Consider the following 21221-nt stretch of genomic DNA (forward strand, 5'->3'; position numbering starts at 1 on the left):
AAGCACCAAAGCCTCACCACTCTCTCTCTTTACATTTGTAGGGAAATGGTAGACAAGGAAGCAAAACAACTTGCAGAAGTCAGGGCTGGAAATAAAATTAAACCCAGGAGTCCTGACAGCCAGGCTTCTAGCTGCCTGACATCACAAAAATCTGCCCGTGACAGCTCTATGTGCTCAGGAGAGTCCACGAAGCTGCTCTTTTGACACTGAACTCCCTAACACTGCTCCTTGAGACAACCCCAAATACCTACTGGCTCCTCCTCTTCCTCATGCAGTGAGAAGGTGGAGCGCAGGGACATGTTGGACTCGGAGTGCAAGGAACGGACGGAGATGGCAGAGTCGGAGCGGCGTGGAGTGCTGATGGGAGGCTTCAAAGAGACAAGAAAACACTTCTTGTTATTGCAAATAATTCCCCCCCCCTTCAAAACCCTCTGCACAGAGACTCCGAGTTCAGTTCCACACACCCCCCGCCCCCCTCCTCCGGGAAAACTCAGCTGCTCCCTTTGCTCATCCCCCTCACTGAGTGGCTCCCAGCACTCAGTCAGACCTGGGAGCTGGGAAAGTGGCAGAGGGAGGAGAGGCAGCAGGGAGCTCTGAGCCCCTGAGCCAACCTGACACCCCGACCCCAGGCACATCACTTCCCCAGAGGTGCACTCGCTCAGGTACTCACTGCGTGCACCCCCACAGCAACGGTTTGGAAGAATTAATCCTCCATGGAGAGCTTTGTAAACCTCCCCCCCGAGCCAGCCATTGCCTCCTGCAAGTCCTGCAATCTCTGCAGCAGCACTTGTTGTTTCACTCTTTAGCTTCTGCCAAATTTCTTTACGTAAGAGTGGAGACTTCCTTCTATTCAATTCAGTCACAGCCTGGCTCTGCCGCTTCCTGCTCGGGAGGGGAGAGCTCAGAGCACATCCCCTGCACCAAGCAAGAAAAACCCCACTGGTTCTGGCAGCCTTGGGCTCGGGTTTGAGGGAAGGCTGCTGCTGCTGGAGAAGTCACCAGCAGCACGTCCCTAAGGGTGGGAGATCAACCTCCAGCAGCCAAGATGCAATCTGGCAGCAGAGCCAAAGTGCAGGCGCTTCGTTCAGCCCACGGGGTGACTGGATCTGGGGGGGTGGGACAGCTGGTCCTGCTGGGTTCATCTGGAAGAGGTGCTGCTGGCAGGCTGGGAAAAGCACAGAGAAGGAACAGAAGTCTCCAAGAAGCAGAACGGAGGAGCTGCCAGAGAACTGGTGGGACAAAGCTGTCAGCTTCAGATGCTCAGCATCAGGAGATGCCCGGGCTGCCTGTACCTGCAGGTACCACCCCTCCAGGGGCAGGCACAGCCCCCCAGAGGAGCTGGCTGGAGCTCTGGAGATGGCTGGAGCTCTGGAGATGGCTGGAGCTCTGGAGATGGCTGCTCCTGCTGCCCACTTGGAGTGGAACTCTCCCTGGCCCTGCATCAGGTCAAGCCTGGCACTGCTGGGCTGGAACAGGTAAAGCTGCAGAGATGAGACCCTTCTGCCTGGGGTCTTGTCCTGCCTGACCTCAGCAGACAAAGCAAATTTTCCCTCCTCCTCAGTCTGAACCCCATTTTGTGTGCTTGCCCTGGGTGAAAGTGTCAGAGCAAGGGCAGACAAAAGGACTGTTAGAGCCCAGGGGGGCAGTCAGGAAATTCAGGTGGAAGATGAGCTTTGGGGACCACTGTCTCCCTGAGACAGCTCATCCAGCAGCCTGAGTGCTGAGTCCTTGCTGGGCTGCAGAAGAGGAGCAGACCAGGATCCTGCTGTCCTCCACACTGCTCTGCTGCTTAATTTTTATCATCCTAGGAACTAAAAAATGCTGCACCTGCTTAGGGTCCAAAGCATAAAGCTCTTTTTTTCTTAAAGAAGGCATATTTATAGGCTAAATATGCAAAGCTTGAGGAGGAACGTTTACAACAGGTAAATCAGTTTTATGTATATCCATTAATTTTATTAGTTTCCTCCACTACTAAGAGAAATCATGAAAATAACAAGAAGGATTGCACATAGCTCCCCTTCTGGGAGGGACAGAGAGATCAGGGCAGCAAAGGCAGGTGCTGGAGGCAGTTTGATCAAGTGTCACTCACTGATGGAGAGGAAGGGGACTGGAGCCCAAGAGCCATTCCAGGAGGCAGGGCCATGAGAGATGACTTGGCTTGGGCAGCAGCAGGGGCTCAGCTCCCTGTGCCCTGGCTGGGTTAATGCAGGTGGAAACTACAGGAGGGAAAATGATGTGCTGAGAGAGGTCACTTCAGTGGGGAAGGGCAGAGGTGTGTGCTGGTGCTTAGCACCCCTCTAGGGACCTGCAGCCTTTTTTTTCTGCCAAGCAAACAAAGCTGAGGAGTGAGAGCTCAGCTCTGCAGGGTTGGTTGCTGCACTGCTTCCCACTCCCAGCCTGGCAATTCAGACTGAGCTTTGCTTCAGCCAGGCTTGGATTTGGGAGGATCAGTCAGAAGGGTCCCACCTCCCTACAGCTGTGCCAGGGCTATTTCTGCACTGGACACCCAATCCATCTTCAAACCCAAGGGTGGAGTGCTCAAACACCTCTTGATGGAGATGGAGAGCTGATGGCTGGCTGGTAACTCAGTCCAGCCTCTGATTATGGGGTGAAGCTCCCTGTAAACAACTGAGGCAACAACTCAGCTCTCCATTCATTACTGTACATCTGCCCTAATACTGAAGTGTGATCTTTAAGTGGAGTTCCTCTCACATCAGCTTGAAAAGCAGCCTCCCCATGAAGGCTCTAGCACAGTCCTCATTCCCATTCCCTGCAGGCACAGCAAGGCTGGGAACCCGTGCCACTGTTTCCAGTAAAGATGACAGCAGCTGCTCAATAATCCCTGCCCTGCACACAGAACACACTGCTCTGCTTTTGCTTTCACTAACAGAAGCTTTAAAAAGAAAGAAAAAGGAGTGGTGGAGGTCACAGGAGGGCTCTGACTCCTCTCCAGCTGCCTCTCTGACAGATGACAAGCCCTTGCCAGCTTCTGGATAAGGGGAAACTTAGCAATGAGGAAGGGAAATCCCAGATTATTTCTTGACAAAGCAGAGGAAGTGTCCTAGCAAGGCAGGGAGAGTTGGTCTGGAGCAGCAGGCAGAGCAGGGCTGGGGCACTTCTGGTGTGCTGGCACCAAGGGCTGCAGGGGCTGCTTCCTCAACCACTCATCAACCTTCTTGCTGGTTTTGCACATGAATATTCAGCACTTCAGGGAAAGTGGGCTGAGACCATGCAAGAGGACAGAGGCCAGGTCCTGGGAGAGATCTCTCCCATCCTTGGCTGCACACCTCAGTTTGCCACCCTGCAGCATTCCAAGGAGCCAGGGAGCTCCTCCAGCAGACATGGCAATAATGGAAAGCTCTCAGCACCCCCTGCTCCTCTGGAAAAATCCTCACCTGTGCTCTGAGAACTGCAGAGTTTGTGACAAGGGTGCAGTATGCACAGCACTCACCCCCAGGCTCAGTGCTGACAGCCAAAGGCTTCCTGGAAAGGTGGCCCAGAGCCACAGGGTCAGGGATGTGAGGCAGAGCTGCACTTGCCAAGGACACAAGGCAAACGTTCAAAGGATTTTTTTGAAAAAACAAACATGGGCTCACATAAAACACAGCAAGAGCTCTGAGCAACAGAAGGAACTTTATAGGATGCTGACAGTAAAGCTCTTTGCAATCTGGTGTCAAATTTGTTTTTAGGAGTGCTGTAGCTCCATACTGTTGCTGACCTCAGTCTCTGCCAGAGCCTGACTGCAGCAGCAGCACTGAGCCCTTTCCCCCTGGCTCTCAGAACGTGACAAACTCTAGACTGACTTTCTCCTCTGCTCACATGCTTAAATCTAAACAGGAACTTGTGGCTCTGAGATGTGGCTGGAGTAGGAGGGACAGGAGAAGATCAAGGACTTGGAGTTATCTGATCATTCACTGATATTTGCTTTGCTGTTGCTGTTCTTGATGTGATTGATTGAGCTGATTCTTTGAGCAGCTCAGCTAACCCTGAGGCCTGGTGGTTCACTAGATTCCCCAAAAAGAATTTACTTGGAAAGAGTGTGATGAATGAGGAAACTGGGTACAAAATTGGGAGTTGCTCTTCTGCACAGATATTGGGAGAGACACGGGAATGGTTTGTGTGAGAAGACCCTGATGATGCAGTCCCCAGGAGTGGAGCAGTTTGTGGTGTCTGACATCAACTCTGCAGGTTTCAAAATAGCTCCATAGAGTCAGAAGCCCCATCTGGAGGTGGAAAGAGGAATGGATTTTTCTGCTCATAAGTGCAGGGCCAGATGTGCTGCTGGATGGTCCATCCAACACTCCCAACAGGAGCTCCATTTTCTCCTGAGCAAGGCAGACCCAGCACACACTGTTCCCATCAGGAGGCAGCTGCACCCTCACTGCTAGCTCTGTGGGAGCTGGGAAGCTCCTGGGCTTGGGAACCAGTTACCATTTTGAAGCAGCCTGAAAATGAGGATGAGCAGTGCCAGCCTAATGCCCTGGCTCAGAAGCAGCCTCTGCTTCCCCACTGCACCAGCCCTGGGAGCAGCCAGGGAATGCTGAGGCTGATCCTGCATCAGGCAGCAGATGGGAATGGTGAGGGAGGCAGGAAAGTCCAGAGGAGCACCAGCTGTCTCTCTTTTAACATATCACCAGGTAAACCAGGCAGCAGGGGCCTGGCAACACCTACCATGCCATCGTCCTCATCTCGTGGGGAGTAGGGGAGTGTGCTGGAGGAGGAGGGGGTCCGACGGTGCTGTTTAAAAGTACTGGTCCCATCAGCTTTAAATCAAAAAAAAGGCAAGCATTTAGGCTCCTCAGTAACCATTCCGAGCTGCAGGTCAGTCTCTGCAGCTGTGTTTCCTGATAAAGGAAAAGAGCAGGGATTCCCCAGCTCCAGTTGTTGACCTGAGCATATCAGTGCTGGCAGAACAATCTCATTTTTTTGTGTTTGCTAAGACTCGTGTGGCCTCTCAGAGGGGGCTTGCCCAGAAAAGAGCACAGATAATATTCTATCAGGTCCACAGCTTCCAAATACCATTAAAAGGAAATGTTATACCCCCACATATTTCACCCATCAAGAAAAATTGTTTCGATCAAGGGAGGCCTGGATGTTCTTGAAGCACAAGAGAAGCAGGCTAAATTAAATTGGAGTTATTGGTATGAAGATCCTATTACTGACATCCATTTTTTAATGTAAATATTCAGAGCCCCAAACCATCTAGAGTCCAGAGTCCTGTACAAATGTACAGGACAAACACTTCAAACAGCAACACAAAACCCAAACACTTCCCCCTGCAGATAATCTCCTTATCTAAATGAGTGTCAAATGCCTTAGTTTATCTTTACTGAAGTAAGGAAATTTTGATTCCAAACTGAAACCAGAGATCTTCCTACATTCACACCAAGCATCAGGGCTCAGATTCCTCACCTGCTGGGCTTTGAGGAACAGAGCATAAGAATTTTAAAAGAGCAGCTACACTTGCAGCCCCTCCTGCCTGAGTTAAAAATGGCCACAGAGCTTTTACCAAAGTGACTCAGAGCCAGGCAGAGAGTGAAGATGGGAATTTTCAGAGCTGGTAACAATTGCATGAGAAGTCAGATAAATAAGATTTGGGACAGAGCTCTGTTTCACCCCCTTTTGTATTACCCTAATTTCAGCAAGGGCTTCCCAGTCATACTGTAAAGTCTGCCTAAAGGGAGAACATATCCACGCAAGCACATTTCCATCCCCCCTGGTGATCAGATGCCATGATTAAATAACACTCAGGCTGCATAATAGCAAAACCACCACCTCAGCACCTGTCTGTAATGAGCAGAGTGATTCTCCCACCAGCTCCATGCTGCAGAACAACAACAAAACTGGCAGGAGTCACACACAGTGCTTTGAGGAGCAGCTCTGTGCAGGAAACGCACTCACCTTTTGTGATGGTTGTCACAGCAGAGTAGGCTGGCCCAAAAGTTGTTTCCATTCTTGTCTGAAACAGGGACAAAACCCAAGTCAGTGTGTACCACAGCAGCAAGGCTTGCCACCTGCCCTGAACGGGTGGAAAAAAGGCACACAGCTATTGCCCAACTTTTATCCGTGGGTATCGGCGTTTTTTAAGAGGCGAGAAAGCACAATTATTTTGAAAAAACCAAAGGTGGCTTTGGAAAGGAAAGGGTGAGACCCAGCAGAAGCAGCCCTAGCCCTTGTCCTCTGCCCCCAGGAGCCAGCCTTACCCCGTTGGTATTTTCAGCAGTAGTGATGTTGGTTGTGCCACTGGAGAAACGATTGTAGCGAGCGTTCTTGTTTGAGCTCATAATCTAGGCCAGCATTTGTTAGTCATGGGGAGCTGGCTCTGTGGAAGGAGACAGAAGAGTGGTGGGTTCATTGTGCATGTTTTCCTCAGCTCAAAGAACAATCTCCTGCAGCATTAACTGAGTATTTACCTAAGCTTACATAAATCTGGATTTTCGGAAGCAAGTGGCAAGGTCAAAGTCAGGTTTCCTTCAAATCTTTCCTGGATGAGTGTTCTGCGTTTTCTAAAATGAGATTATCTTCTCAAATACCTCCTTAATCACCCAAATACTGGAATACCCATAATCATTAGCTGGTTTTACAAGTGTTCAACTGTTTTACAAGCACATGACTTCCCTGCACACACACAACTTGAGGCAGTCTCGTTTTCAAAAGGTCTCACAGCACAGGTCTCATCCTGGTCTGGGGATGAACTCGATGGGAATTTTGCTATTTAATTCAGAAATCCTGGGCTGTACTGCTGAACTCAAAAGCCAGGATTAGGCCTTATCAGAAAGCAAAAATCCCACATTTGATGTAGTTATATTTGCATTAAAGGAACCCTTTCCAGCACAGTCTGAGCTATGAGGTCAAGAAAACCAGGGAAGAAACCTCACTTCAAGTTACACACTTGTGAGTCTGGATCTCACACTCAGAAAAATCAGCAAAGTCACCACCATCACCCAGAAGGACAAACCCTCTCCCCAAAGTCAGCAGAGGGGCTTGGTTCAATCCCTCTGTTGATAACACCATTGTTTATTAGGTTCCAGTTTGCAAAGTCAAACATTACACAATAACAATCTGCAGAAACACAGGGATTTTGCTTTTTTTAACCTCCCTTGAAACCTGATGCTGGCTTCAGGGCACCAAATCTGACAAGATGCTCTCTGGGAGCCTCCTTCAGAGCCAGGGAACCCATAGGAAGAGGCTGCACCTCCTCTCTCCCACCCTACAGAGGTGTTTCTGGCTTGAGCAGAAGCTTCCATCAGAGAAGGCAAAGTTCCAGCAGGACACTGAGCTGCCCTTTCATCCCAGCAGCTGAAAGCAGCTCTTTGCACCCTGCTGTCCCAGCCTCCCAAGGAGACACAGCCCCTGGATGCTCCAGGAATAAACTGCTCAGGATGGACCCTGACACACAGACCCTTTTCTCTCCGAGGTGCAGCCAAGCCCTGGGCACTGCTGCTGCCAGCACTGGGGTCCCAGGGCTCAACACACCTCTGCAGTGAGCCCAAAAACTCTTTGCTAAGGCAGAACCAAAATCCTTCCCTACAGGACAGGAGCAAAAAACCAGTGAGAAGCTAAGAAACACCCAGCAGGTTCCTGCAACCAGCCCAGGCAGAGCTCCTGGTGCCTCACAGACCTGTGTCAGCTCCTGGCCAAGCTTTCCCCTTCCTGCTGCTGCTGCTGCTTCCCAACTTCTGGGAGGTGAAGTGACCTGGATGCTCCTACCAGTTGGTTCTCTCCTCTCAGACTGACATGTCCTAAAGTCTCCAAGGTCTTTATCAAGAAACCACTGGGATTTCACTGCTTTACAGGTAGGAAAATGAATCTGCCTGTGCCCAGGGCTGCTGTGTCCTACCTCTTGTTTTACAGCCTGCAAAGGCAATGCTCAAGATGTCCTCAGCCAAAGCTCTGCTGACAGCCAGGGGCTCAGCCATGCCTGACACAGCACTTCAGGTGGATTGCTGCAGTTCTTGGTGGGAGAGCTGCCAGGCAGCCAGCTGCCAGCAGCAGCACAGGCCATGGAATCACTCTGAAGGTCTAAACTCAAAAAAAAAAAAAAAAAAAAAAAAAAAAAAAAAAAAAAGTACAGTCTAAAACAAACAAACAAACAAACCCAACCAAAACAACTTAACAAAAACCTTAAAAAAACCCCACAAAAAAAACCTCACAACGAACCCAAGACTGTCTTATAAACAGGGATCTGGAAAATGTTTTCCACCCATCTGAAAGCACTGTCCTGGCTGTTTGCAAATGCCAGATCCCTGAGGAGATGCTGAGCAGAGCTGCTGGAGCTGTCTCAAGAACAGCAGGGATGAAGCAGAGCTGTGCTGCTGCACCATTTCCAGCTGGGCTCCAGCAAGGGAGGTGTTTGGCACTGCCCACCCGGGGCCTTTCCCTCCTTTCAGTGGTCCCTTGGAGCAGGGACAGGGGGAGGCACCAGGAGGGTGGTGACTGGATGTGACCCCAGGAGATCTGAGCCCCACTCAGCCCCTCAGAGTTCCCTGGGGTGCTCTGCTTCCTCCCTGCTCAAGTCTCTTTGGTTCCCCTCTTCTGCACAACCTGCAGAGAAAACCTAAATATCTAAAGGAAGCAGAACAGGAGCCAGCAGTGTGCCCAGGTGGCCAAGAAGGCCAATGGCATCCTGGGCTGGCTCAGGAACAGCGTGGCCAGCAGGTCCAGGGAAGGGATTCTGCCCCTGTGCTCAGCCCTGGGGAGGCCACAGCTTGAGTCCTGTGTCCAGTTCTGGGCCCCTCAGCTCAGGAAGGAGATTGAGGTGCTGGAGCAGGTCCAAAGGAGGCAACTGGGCTGGGGAAGGGACTGGAGCACAGATCCTATGAGGAGAGGCTGAGGGAGCTGGGGGTGTTGAGGCTGGAGAAGAGGAGGCTCAGGGGAGACCTCATCACTCTCTCCAACTCCCTGAAAGGAGGTTGGAGCCAGGGGGGGGTTGGGCTCTTTTCCCAGGCAACTCTCAGCAAGACAAGAGGGCACAAGAGGTCTCAAGTTGTGCCAGGGGAGGTTTAGGTTGGACATTAGAAAGAATTTCTTTCTGGAGAGGGTGCTCAGCCATTGGAATGGGCTGCCCAGGGAAGGGGTGGATTCTCCATCCCTGGAGATATTTCCAAAGAGCCTGGATGTGGCACTCAGTGCCATGGGCTGGGAACCACGGGGGGAGTGGAGCAAGGGTTGGACTTGATGAGCTCTGAGCTCCCTTCCAACCCATTCTAGGATTCTATGATCTCTGGGTGTTTGTGCAGCACCTGATGATGGGAGACCCCAGGAGTGGGGCCCCAGGTGATGCAGAGCTCACAACCAAGACACCACAGGGAGCTCAGTGAGTGATGTGCCACACTGCTGTGATCTCCTGTCCCCAGGCTGTGTTACCCCACATCTAATAACCCACAGCTACCCCCCCAATCCCCCCTTCTACAGCTTCCCCATGTCTAAGGGTCCTCAGGAGAAGGGCTGCAGCACCATCCTCCTCCCAGGTTAGGGAGGGATGAGGGACTCACTTTTCAGGAGGGCTGTAAATTCCTGTAAAATTGCTGTAAGTTCCCTGCAGCACCCACCCAAATCCAGAGTCCTGCCCTGCTCACAAAGGAGGGGTCAGGCTCCCACCCCACCAGTCCTGAAAGCACCAAGTGAACCTGGCACAGAAAATATTCCTGCTGGGTTTCAAGGCAAACAGCGCAGGGGGAAAAGAATTCCCAGGTGGAAAGAGAGGGGAGCCAATCCCTATGGATGGGCTGTGGGCTGTCTGGAGACTCAGGCACAAGTTCCACCCCCTTCTCATCTTCAGGGCTTGTGCAGCCTTCAAACACAACAGGTGGAGACCCAAAAAAAAAACCCCAAAAAGCAAAAAGCAACGGGAAAGCACTCACTGTGCAGCCCAAGGAGAGAGCACAACCAACATCTGAGTCCCCCAGAGAGTGACAGAGGCACCTGTGCTGCTGCAGTCAGTGAGCTCAGCCCAGGAGGAGCACAGCCCTGTACAGAACTGCCTGCAGAATGTCTCTGTGGGCTCAGAGGTGGCCCCTGGGGCAGCTCTCAGGGTGGCCCAGAGACCACAGAACCACTTGGGGCTCAGAGGCACTAAGGCTTCACCCCCTCCCAAAGCCTCACTGAAATGGATGCAAAACACCTCCCAGCTTCCACAGATCTGGGGTAAATCCAGAACAAAGAGAGGAATGAGGGCTGGAATAGAGGGATTTCCCACTCACTGTTTGCCAAGCAGGTCCTGTGCTCTGCAGCTTGGCTGAGCTACCTACCTGCAGGCAGCAGCAGGGAAACTGCTTCATGTCTGCTCTGAAGAGAAACCAGAGGAATGTGAGCAATGGAAAAAATGTTGAGTGGAACATCAGCCACCACAGGAATATCTGATTTCAGCCCAAATCTCTGCAACCACCATATATAGGAAGCATTTCAACCCAGCAAACACCTCTCTAGAACACTGCCTGGCAGCTCCTTCACATCTCCAGTCATCTTCCAAGAGGTACTGAGAAAGGGCTTTTTCAACTGACATCAAAGAAGTTAAAAGGAGACAGAAAAGAGCTGGGGTTGTCAGCACTGACACCAGCTCCTTGGAAACAAATCCACCAGCTCTCTGCCCCTCAGCTTGGTACCTGAGCCTGGCCAGCTACCCCCTCCTCTGCTCCCCTGGGGCTGGGGACCCTCCCTGGGCTCCTGGCCCTGCTGTGACTGCAGCCAGAGCTCCCCAGGCTGCAGGCTCTGGGCAGAACCACAGCCTGAGGAGGCAGAGGACACAGCACAGGGAAAGGAGCAGACATCTCCTGATATGAAACACGTGTGCTCTGTGACCCAAGAAGAAAAACCCAAGATTGACTGGAAATGCACAAAATCCTTTGGGCTGTTAAGTCCTTCACAGATGACCAAACACAAAGGGGCTCCAGAAACCCCCCCGAGCATCTTCAGCAGGTCAAGAACCCTCATGCTGGAAATATTCTCCCGATTTTCTGGCTCAGGACTCTCCAGGGTCAGGCTTGGCTTTACAGCAAAAAGGGCTGGGGGGGCAGCCTGACACCTGCAGTGGGTGGGCAGGTTCCCTCTGCTCTGAAAAGACAAGATTTGTTGAAAGAACCAACAGCACAGGGCTGCCCTGGACCCAGATATCTGGAGATCAGCTTGGGAACTCACCTCTGATCCAGAGGCTCCTTGCCTACAGTTGGGTTTATTATTATTATTTTGCAAGCAACTTTTGTGGTTTTGACAGTAAAAAAAAACAAAAAAAAACCAAAGAGGGGGGTGGGGAAATCCACCCAGGAAAAAGGAAACTGTGGGGACCTGCTGTTTGCTAAATCCCCCAGCTGACAGCAACCAGATGTGAGGGAGGGGAAGGGGAGGACTCAGCACACCACAGGGATCAACTCAGGTTTCTGAGACTTGGAGAAAAGACAACCCTTAAATATCCTACTTTGGTACCCCAGGCAAGGAAAAATCCAACCACCAGGAGCTGTCTTTGTCTTCACTGCAGAGGCCAAGAGGATCAGCAAGAGATCTGCTCTTCCTACAACACGGGAAGGGTCACATATCCCTGGGGAAATGCTCTGCCAAGTGCCCCCCGTGCTGCTCCAGCAGCCCAGGAATGGCCAAGGGAATGGCAAAGGATGCAGGTGCCAAGAGGAGGGCCATGGGGTTGGGGGCTGCACCCCTTCCTCTGCTCCATCCCAAGATCTCCCACAGCCAGGGCTCCTCGGGGGGAGGTTCCAGGGTTGGAAAACCCAGTCCTGGGGGGCAGGCTCTGTCCACCTCCTCCTTCTGCAGCCCCAAGGTGTTGCACACACCTTCTGTCATAGAATCATAGAATCCTAGAACTGGCTGGGTTGGAAGGGAGCTCAGAGCTCATCAAGTCCAACCCTTGCTCCACTCCCCCCGTGGTTCCCAGCCCATGGCACTGAGTGCCACATCCAGGCTCTTTTGAAATATCTCCAGGGATGGAGAATCCACCCCTTCCCTGGGCAGCCCATTCCAATGCCTGAGCACCCTCTCTGCAAAGAATTCCTTCCTAATATCCAACCTAAACCTCCCCTGGCAGAGCTGGAGCTCTGCCAGGGGAGGTTTAGGTTGGATATTAGGAAAAAATTCTTAAGCCCATGCCCTCTTGTCTTGCTGAGAGTTGCCTGGGAAAAGAGCCCAACCCCCCCCTGGCTCCAACCTCCTTTCAGGGAGTTGGAGAGAGTGATGAGGTCTCCCCTGAGCCTCCTCTTCTCCAGCCTCAACACCCCCAGCTCACAGCAACCTGCAAGGGAACAACTGAGACCAAAGCACCAGTGAGGTCATCAGCCCAAATGCCAGCTCTTCCAGAGACACCCACAGCAGAGCTGGTAACCCTAATCCTAACCCTAACCCTAACCCTAATCCTAACCCTAACCCTGGCTTTCCCAGGCAGTGTCTGCTGGAAGTGGCACTCATTTCAGAGGGGTGTGCAAGCTGCATTATGAAGGCTCCAAGAGCAGTGTGAGGAGGAGTGTCAGCATCTGGTCTGACCTGTAAGCACGAGCATCATCAAGACAGACATCTCAGAGTCAGCAGACAGGAAGCAGAAGGTGGAGCTCCATGGTTCCCCCTCAGGCTGGAGGAGCCACTGCTGAGGAGGCTTCTCCAGGGTGAGAAGTGAGGACACTGAATGAAGAGGGAGCAGTGGAACTGCCAAGTGACACTTGGTTCCTCTGAGCAGTCAAGTCCCACGTTGATGGTGGGGAACTTGGAGAAGGTGGCCATGAAAACCAGAAACCAATGGGTTATCCTCACCCTGCTCTGCCCTGGTCATTTATCAGAGTCCAAAACCCTGCCCTCAGCTGCCTTGGGAAAGGAATCCCACACCAAGAAATAAATGCACTCAGTTTTTAGCAGCCAGTGTGCCCCACGTGCCCCCAAGGAAGCCAGAGGAATGCTTGTCTCACCTGCTGCCTTCTCCTCTCCAGGAGCCTCCCTGCTAGACCCAAGGCAACCAAAGTTTCTCCTCTTTGTTCCTCAACTGCTGAGGAACTGAGAGCTTTTCAAGCTGCTTTGCCTTAGGGGTGGCTGCACTGCTCTGGAGAGGTTGAACCACTCCTCCTACATTATGGGATTCCTCCAGATTAAAGTCATAAGAAACCTGAGCCCATAATCATTACTCAAAATGCACAAAGTATCATTTCCACCCTCCTGCTCCCCCTCTCAACACCTTCCAAAGCTCTGAAACTCCAGGAGGTGTTGTTCTTGCTTGCCCTCTGCAATTAGGCCACTTTAAAAAAAACATCTGAAAACTATCAGCTCCTTCACAAAAAAAAAAAAAAAAACCAACAACAAAAAACCAACAAACCAAACAAAACCAAACCAAAACACCAATAAACAATCCAGTAAATTTCAGTCACCTGCTCTTTTCCTGTATGGTTGCCCTGGACTTTGCTGCTGGGAAGAACCAGGGGAGCCACACTCACTGCTTCCCAGGGAGCAGGTGAGGGGCAACACACCAGCAAAGCAGTGATGTCCTCCTGCCCTTTGCCAAACAAGCACAGGAACCCCAACTCTGAGAGGAATCAGGGGACATGGACACCTCCACTAATCCTCAGATTTACCCCCAGCCAGAAGCAGCCCAGGACCAGGTGAGGAAACCTGCACTGCAGTTCCTGCCCCAGGGAAGGCAGAGGCACCACCTCTCCTCCCAAACTGCAGTGCCCACCCCTTCACCTAAAGAACCTGGAGGATTTCCCACCTCTGAAACCACCAGAGGCAGCCTCAGAACCCCCTTGCTGCCTGGCTGTGCGCTCGGGTGCTCCACATCCTGGCTGAAGGATCACAAACTGGGCACAGCACAGCTCCAGCTCCTGGGGCAGGGTTTCAGGTACCTCCTGCTCCTTCAGCCAAGCTCTGGACACGGAGATGAAACCAGCTCCTCCCTCAGGAGGAGGCTCTGGGGATCACTGCTGCCACAGCCCTGACACCAGCACCCAGGGCAAAGGCTTTACCTTGGGGGAAACTCACCAGGGGGTGTCCCAAGGGGCAGAGCCCGGCAAGATGCCACCTTCCCCGGGCTGCCCTGGCACTTCCTGAGCTGCGGGCAGACTTTGCCCTCGGTCACAATGGCTCTGCCGAGCTCGGGGGGTGTGAGTGTGTGTGAGTGTGTGTGAGTGTGTGTGAGTGTGTGTGAGTGTGTGTGAGTGTGTGTGTGAGTGTGTGTGAGTGTGTGTGAGTGTGTGTGAGTGTGTGTGAGTGTGTGTGAGTGAGTGTGTGTGTGAGTGAGTGAGTGAGTGTGTGTGTGAGTGAGTGTGTGTGTGTGAGTGAGTGTGTGTGTGTGAGTGAGTGTGTGTGAGTGAGTGTGTGTGTGTGTGTGTGAGTGTGTGTGTGAGTGTGTGTGTGTGTGAGTGTGTGTGTGAGTGTGAGTGTGTGTGTGAGTGTGAGTGTGTGTGAGTGTGAGAGTGTGTGAGAGTGTGTGAGAGTGTGTGAGTGTGTGTGAGTGAGTGTGAGTGAGTGTGAGTGAGTGTGAGTGAGTGTGAGTGAGTGTGTGTGAGTGTGTGTGAGTGTGTGTGAGTGTGTGTGTGAGTGTGTGTGAGTGAGTGTGTGAGTGTGTGAGTGAGTGAGTGTGTGTGTGAGTGAGTGTGTGTGTGTGAGTGAGTGTGTGTGTGTGAGTGAGTGTGAGTGTGTGTGAGTGTGTGTGTGAGTGAGTGTGAGTGTGAGTGTGTGTGAGTGTGTGAGAGTGTGTGAGAGTGTGTGAGAGTGTGTGAGTGAGTGTGAGTGAGTGTGAGTGAGTGTGAGTGAGTGTGAGTGAGTGTGAGTGAGTGTGAGTGAGTGTGAGTGAGTGTGAGTGAGTGTGTGTGAGTGTGTGTGAGTGTGTGTGAGTGTGTGTGAGTGTGTGTGAGTGTGTGTGAGTGTGTGTGTGCTGCTCCTGGGTGATGCAGCCCTCAAGGCACGCGGAGCAGTGGGCGATGTGTAAATCCAGCTGGAAAATCCCACGGCTCAGCCAATCTCCTCCCAGCTTTGCCCCGGCTGCTCCCGGGCTGAGGAGGTTTCAGGCCAGCAGCAGGAAAAAAAAAAAGAAAAAACCCAAACCCCACACCAAACCAGACCCCTCTCTTCAGCACCGAGCCTGACCCCCGGGAGCAGAGGGGTCTCCAGGGACAGGATGCTCCATGACTCCTTGAAAAGGAGTTGGGGTTTCTCAGCCTCTTCAGACAATTCCCAAAGTGTCCCTGAGCAGCCTGACAAGCGGCACCTGTGGAAACCCAGCTCCCAAGAGGCAGCTTTCGGGGCCAGGACACCCAGCCCAGGCAGCAGAACAAGGTGCTCCCAGGGTGGAGACTTTGCCAGGAGGTCCCAGGACCCAGCACACAGCTTGTGCTGCTCCTCAGAAACAGGGAGGGAGCTCTGAGGAAGCTCCAGGCTGTGCCAAAGAGCTCGGGAATGGACAACACCATTGGCAGGACTGTGTCCCCCAAGCCATGGGAATGTGCTGCTCCATCCCCTGGGGAAGGACAACCAAGGGGCACAAAAATCAGGAGGGGAGCACTCCCAACAGGCTGAGCTTGTCCACCCAACCCAAGCACTGAGGTGGTGAAACCAGGAAGGATTTCCTCAGCGTGGGGCTTGGCTGAGACAAGCCCAGGAGCAGGGATGCTCACGCTGCAGGACAGGGCTGGGAAGGTTGCACGGGACAGGGAAACAGCCCAGGAGGTGCCTGGCAGCTGAACACCAGCTCCAAAGCCCTCAGCAATTCTCAGGAGCCAGCCCAGCTGGTGTGGCAGGCACCAGAACCACCACACACCACACAGCTGTGGACACAAACTCACCTCTGGTGCTCCACAGGTGGCTTAGGGTCACTGTGTGATCCCTGGGGGATCCAAACTATGGATCTGGGTTGCCTTTTTTTTTCCTTTTCCTCCAGGTCCCATCAACATTATGACAATGTTTGGGTGCTACCAGAGAAGCCACCTGCACCCCCTGCCTGCAGGTCCTGGGTGCTCCAGCTCAGCTGGGTTAAAATTTAGCCTCCCTGCTGGGGAAATGTTCTTTTTTTTTCACCAGGGAGCCCCGGGGCTGCTGCACACTGCAGGGCCCAGACAGCAATGCTGGAGCTCTCTGTGCCCACTGCCCTGGTTGGGTTTGCTCTGAACTTCTCCAGACTCAGGAGATCAGCAGGGACGAGGGTGGGGGACCCAGCAAAATGCTCCCTGCTCCTCCAGGAAACCCCAAAACTCTTTCATCTGCTCCCCAGGGGTGCACTGAGCACAACCCCCTCCCCTCACACAGCCCCCAGGGAGCCATGGAAAGGCTGTCAGGGACCTGGGTGACTTTCTCCCTAAGGGAGGGCTTTCTGGAACCATCCTTCCCTCACCCAGCCCCATGCAGCAAACCCAGCAGGAATCCCTGGGGCTGTATCAGCAGCAAATGCTGGAAGCCAAAAGGCAGCAGCTGTTTAACAGGAACGCTCACTGCTAAGTACAGGCTGAAAAGAATTTGTGGCTGGGGTGAAAGAGCCTGGGGAGGCAGAATTAAAGCGCTGGGAATTAAACAAAGTGTTTTGTAACATTGTCAGAGTTGAAAACAGTAACTGCTGGGCAAGAGTTCTTCCCACCAGTCACACCACAGGGGGGAAAACAGCCCGGACCTGGCTGCAAAGACATCAACCCCAGCTCAGGGCTGTACCTCCTTCCCTCTGACACCCCAGCAGAGCTCGTCTGGGGTACAAACAGATCTCAGAAGCAAGCTGGACTGAAGGGAAATCCTCACTTGTGGCCTTCACACAACCCACCGGGATCCTCGGGTTGCAGGCAGGGGTTAAATCAAGGCTGGCAGGAGAACAGGGCAGAACTAAGCAGGAGGTTTGACGGGAGAAGGCACGGGTGGAGCTGCGGTGCCTGCAGGGGATGGGGGATCTGTCCCCGGGACACTTGGGAAACCAAAGCACAAGGAAATGGAGGGTAATGGGAGGGCGAGAGAGAACCCTCAGCAACACGTGCCCCGAGCTGGGGAAGGAACGGAGCAGAAAAAGCCCGAAGTAAAGGTGCCTCGCTGGGAGATCCATCCCACGGCCGGGACACAGGACACAAACCAGGGACGGGCTCCCCCAGGGACCCCGGAACACAGGAGGAGACCCAGCAGCTCCTCGGGGCACCTGCAGGGCTCCAAACCCCAACGCGCCCGGGGAAAGGGAACAAGGACAAAGCGCCCAGGGGAAGGGTTCGGGGCGGCAGGAGCTGCGGCAGCCCCGAGCAGCCCCGAGCAGCCCCGCAGCGCCCGGGGGGCGGCCGCAGGGATCTCCTCAGCGCGGGGCCGCCTCGCACCTCCGGGCCTCCCCCTCCCCACGGCCCAGCCCGGCCCTTCCCCGCACACCGCTCCCTCAGCCCCCGTACCGCACAGCTCCCGCCAGCCCGGGGCTCCCTTCAGCCCGGTCCCCGCTCGTACCTGGCAGCGGTAGCAGCGGAGGCGGCCGGAGCGGCGGGGCCCGTCCCGGACACATCGCGACGCCGGGCCTGCTCCTCTCTCGTCCAGCGGCTCCGCTGCTGCCCGGGCCGGAAGCGCCTCCCCCAGCGCTCCTCGGGATTTGTAGTCCAGCGCGTGGCTTCCCGCCCGTTCCTCGCGGCGCTTCCGTGACGTTAGGACTACAACTCCCAGCAGCCATCGCGGCTGAGCGCTGATTGGCGCTTCAACCGCTCACTCTATGGTTCAACCACCGCCGCGACGGGCTCGGCTCGTCCTCCCGCAGGAGCCAATCAGGAGGCGGCACACCACAGCCTCGGGCCGCGCCGCACCGCGCCATTGGAGGGAGGAACGGCGGGGACCAATCAGCGCCGGGAGAGCCATCACGCCGGGCTCTCGCCATTGGCCGCGTCGGCAGGGAGCCTGACCAATAGCGACGGGGGGAAGGCTATAAAGGGTGGGGCGGGAGCAAGGGTACGCCCTTTCGTGCTGGAGGTGAGAGAGGGAGGAGGGGGCGGCGGGACGGGACCGGGACCGGGACCGGGACCGGGACGGGGACGGGGACGGTGCGGGCCGCTGATGAATCCCAATCATCTTTCTGACACCTCGTCTGAGGGCAGCGGAGGCCGCAGCCCCTGCTGAGGAAGCGCGGCTGAGGCCCGAGGCAGGCGCGGCGGGGCCCAGCGGTCCGGTCCGGTTCCCGCTCACACCCCCCTTCCCCTCCCTGCTTTCCCTCTCCTCAGGAATCGGCGGGAACGGGACCGGCCCGGCGGGGAGGAGGTGGCGGGAGCTGCGGGTGTCCCGTGTCCCCCGCTCGCCCGGTGAGACCGGCACCGCGGGGCTTCGGGGAAAACCGGTACCGTGCGGGCCTGGAGGTGCTCGGGGGATCTGAGGCCTCCGGGAAAGGTGTCCCAGGCGGTGAAACGGGCGGGAGCAGCCGCCGCCAGGCTCCGAGCAGGGCTCGCAATGCTCCTCATGGCTGCTGCTCTGAGGCGGGGGGGGTTAAAGCACGAAAAACAACCGCCAAAAAGCCAAAATTCTGCGAGTTTTGACCCTCTGGGGGAGCTTAAAGTAAAGAGTGGTGGGTGCAGGGTGTGGGCAGCAGGGAGGGGGGGGCTCAGCAGCACTTGTGCAGGGGGTGTGAGCTCTGGTGCAAGTTGTGCGGGTGTCTGATGAAATCTGGGGGGTGCTGAGAAGCTTTTTGAAATAATCTGCACTGATAATGCTCCTGCCTCGGCCTCAAACCGAGTTCAGCCTTGGAATGCCTGAAATCTTCCAGCTTCTGTATTGTGGCGATCTCGTAGCTTACAGATGTAATAAACTTTTTTTCAAAAGATTTCTTTTGCAACCGTTCTTCACGTGTGAAAAACACAAAGCAACTTTAAACTTGGTTTTGGGCACCCAGCAGGCAATTTCTGCTCTTGCTGGGAGGGGAACCAAAGCCCCTGGAAACACAGGAAGGATCTAGAGGGGTTCCAGAATAAGCTGAGCTCTTTGAATAATTAAACAGCATATTTGTCTGAAAGCATGAAAATGCCACTGTGGCCACAAAGATTCTTTAAAAAAATTTTATTAACAGGAATGAAACAAAAGCTGTAAACGAGAGCCAGCAAAAATGAGAAGAGTTGCACATAACGCCGGGTCCTGGGGCTTGCAGAGTGCACTGAACAATTAATCCCTGGTCACTTGGGGGCAGTAAAGGCTCGTGTGTGAAAATACCGAATTATTCTGAGGAGCTTTGGGGCACCAGTGGTGAGCAGGGAGTGGGAGAGACAGGGCTGAGGCTTAACTTCAGGTGAAACAGCCCTGCTGTAGCAGGGTGAGCTCCCACCAGGCATATATAAATTACTCTGAAGGGCATAATTTATATCTTTCTTAAATTCTGTTTTAAATTGGTTTTGGTCCCAGCCTGAAGAAGATGAGGAGCACGAGGAATGTTGCTGCTTTTTTTTTTGCCTTCTTGCTACTTGGCAAGGAACAGTGAGGTTCACAGCCCCTGTGTGCTTCTCCACAGCACCCAAGTGCTTGCAGAGCCTCCTCTGGGTTCTGTTGCTACTTGCAAACAAATCTTAAATGAAAAAAAGAAAAAAAAAAAATCTTTTTCTGGGCATTGGAGCAAACCCCCCCTGAGTGACAGAAGGGAGGTGGCTGCTGAGCAGCAGGGTGGGGAGGGGTTAACCTGGTGCCACGTGTGGGAAATTGTCAAGAGATGTGCCAGAGGCCAAACACTTCATCCCAGTTCTAATCTGTCCTTAGAAGTGCAGCTTTAAAGAACTAAAAAATAAAAAAATAAAAGCCAAATGCCTGCCAGACACCAAAGGGGGTGCAGAGTCCACTGAAGAGCTGGCAGGAGAGCCTGAGAGCTGCAGAATCAAAGCATCCCCCTGGCTCTCCTCAGCTCAAGAGCTGCCCCAGGAGAACTTTGAAGTTACCAAAGTGGTGCTGCAGCCTAAAACCACCACCACTGGCATGAAGGTGTTTGGAACAAGCTGCAATACATCAGGGTTCTTCTCCATTAAAGTACCAGAAATGGCAGCAGTAAAAGAACCAAAGCCTTTCCTCTGGCAGGAGCTCACTGGGGAACAGGAGGAAGAGGAGGAACCTTCACCCAGGAGGTGTCACACCACACGTGAGATGGACACAAGGGAGCAGCTAGAAAAAAAAACCCAAAACCAAGACACAGTTGCCTCAAAAACCAATCTTCCCTGTGCACCCCCAGGCCAGGGCTCAGCAGCTGAGGTCCAGGTATGAATGGAAAGAAAAAAAGGGAATTTGAGGGAATTTGGGACTTTTTCCTGCCTGGGGAGAAGGTGCTTGCTCCTCAGTCCCACCACAATTCCTCCTGACATCCAAGCAGCCTCAGAACACTCCTGGGGTGTCACACAGACACAAGTGAGCAGCTAGAAAAAAAACCCCAAAACCAAGACACAGTTGCCTCGAAAACCAATCTTCCCTGTGCACCCCCAGGCCAGGGCTCAGCAGCTGAGTTCCAGGTACAAAGGGAAAGAAAAAAAGGGAATTTGGGACTTTTTTCCTGCCTGGGGAGAAGGTGCTCAGTCCTCAAACTCCCACACAATTCCTCCTGACACCCAAGCAGCCCCAGAACACTCCTGAGGTGTCACACCACACGTGAGATGGACACAAGGGAGCAGCTAGAAAAAAACCCCAAAACCAAGACACAGTTGCCTCAAAAACCAATCTTCCCTCTGCACCCCCAGGCCAGGGCTCAGCAGCTGAGGTCCAGGTATGAATGGAAAGAAAAAAAGGGAATTTGAGGGAATTTGGGACTTTTTCCTGCCTGGGGAGAAGGTGCTTGCTCCTCAGTCCCACCACAATTCCTCCTGACATCCAAGCAGCCTCAGAACACTCCTGGGGTGTCACACAGACACAAGTGAGCAGCTAGAAAAAAAACCCCAAAACCAAGACACAGTTGCCTCGAAAACCAATCTTCCCTGTGCAGCCCCAGGCCAGGGCTCAGCAGCTGAGTTCCAGGTACGAAGGGAAAGAAAAAAGGGAATTTGGGAGTTTTTTCCTGCCTGGGGAGAAGGTGCTCATTCCTCAAACTCCCACACAATTCCTCCTGACACCCAAGCAGCCCCAGAACACTCCTGAGGTGTCACACCACACGTGAGATGGACACAAGGGAGCAGCTAGAAAAAAAAACCCAAAACCAAGACACAGTTGCCTTGAAAACCAATCTTCCCTGTGCACCCCCAGGCCAGGGCTCAGCAGCTGAGGTCCAGGTATGAATGGAAAGAAAAAAAGGGAATTTGAGGGAATTTGGGACTTTTTCCTGCCTGGGGAGAAGGTGCTTGCTCCTCAGT

At 53.5% G+C, this 21221-nt stretch overlaps 1 protein-coding gene and 1 non-coding gene across 5 annotated transcripts in view; one reads left to right on the top strand and one right to left on the bottom strand.

The window, feature by feature from the left end:
- TRAF7 (TNF receptor associated factor 7) overlaps positions 1-17502 on the bottom strand; it is a 30405-nt gene extending 12903 nt beyond the window's left edge. The window contains exons 1-5 of one of the 4 annotated variants that reach the window (XM_071761451.1): positions 17383-17502; positions 6204-6322; positions 5902-5959; positions 4672-4763; positions 252-368 (exon numbers count right to left, since the gene is read on the bottom strand). In XM_071761451.1, the coding sequence (XP_071617552.1) occupies positions 252-368; positions 4672-4763; positions 5902-5959; positions 6204-6284 (348 nt within the window). In that variant the 5' untranslated portion in view covers positions 6285-6322; positions 17383-17502. Of the gene's footprint in view, positions 1-251; positions 369-670; positions 788-4671; positions 4764-5901; positions 6020-6203; positions 6323-17382 lie in introns of those variants that run through there. The other 3 variants (XM_071761450.1, XM_071761452.1, XM_071761453.1) reach the window with 3 other exon arrangements.
- A 466-nt stretch (positions 17503-17968) lies between these two features.
- Positions 17969-18058, top strand: LOC139804359 (small nucleolar RNA SNORD60). Its single transcript, XR_011729348.1, has one exon. It is a non-coding gene; the product is annotated as a small nucleolar RNA SNORD60 (small nucleolar RNA).
- The last annotated feature ends 3163 nt before the right edge of the window (positions 18059-21221 follow it).

Source organism: Heliangelus exortis, chromosome 17 (genome assembly GCF_036169615.1).
Source record: "Heliangelus exortis chromosome 17, bHelExo1.hap1, whole genome shotgun sequence".
In the NCBI taxonomy this organism is placed as follows: domain Eukaryota; kingdom Metazoa; phylum Chordata; class Aves; order Apodiformes; family Trochilidae; genus Heliangelus; species Heliangelus exortis.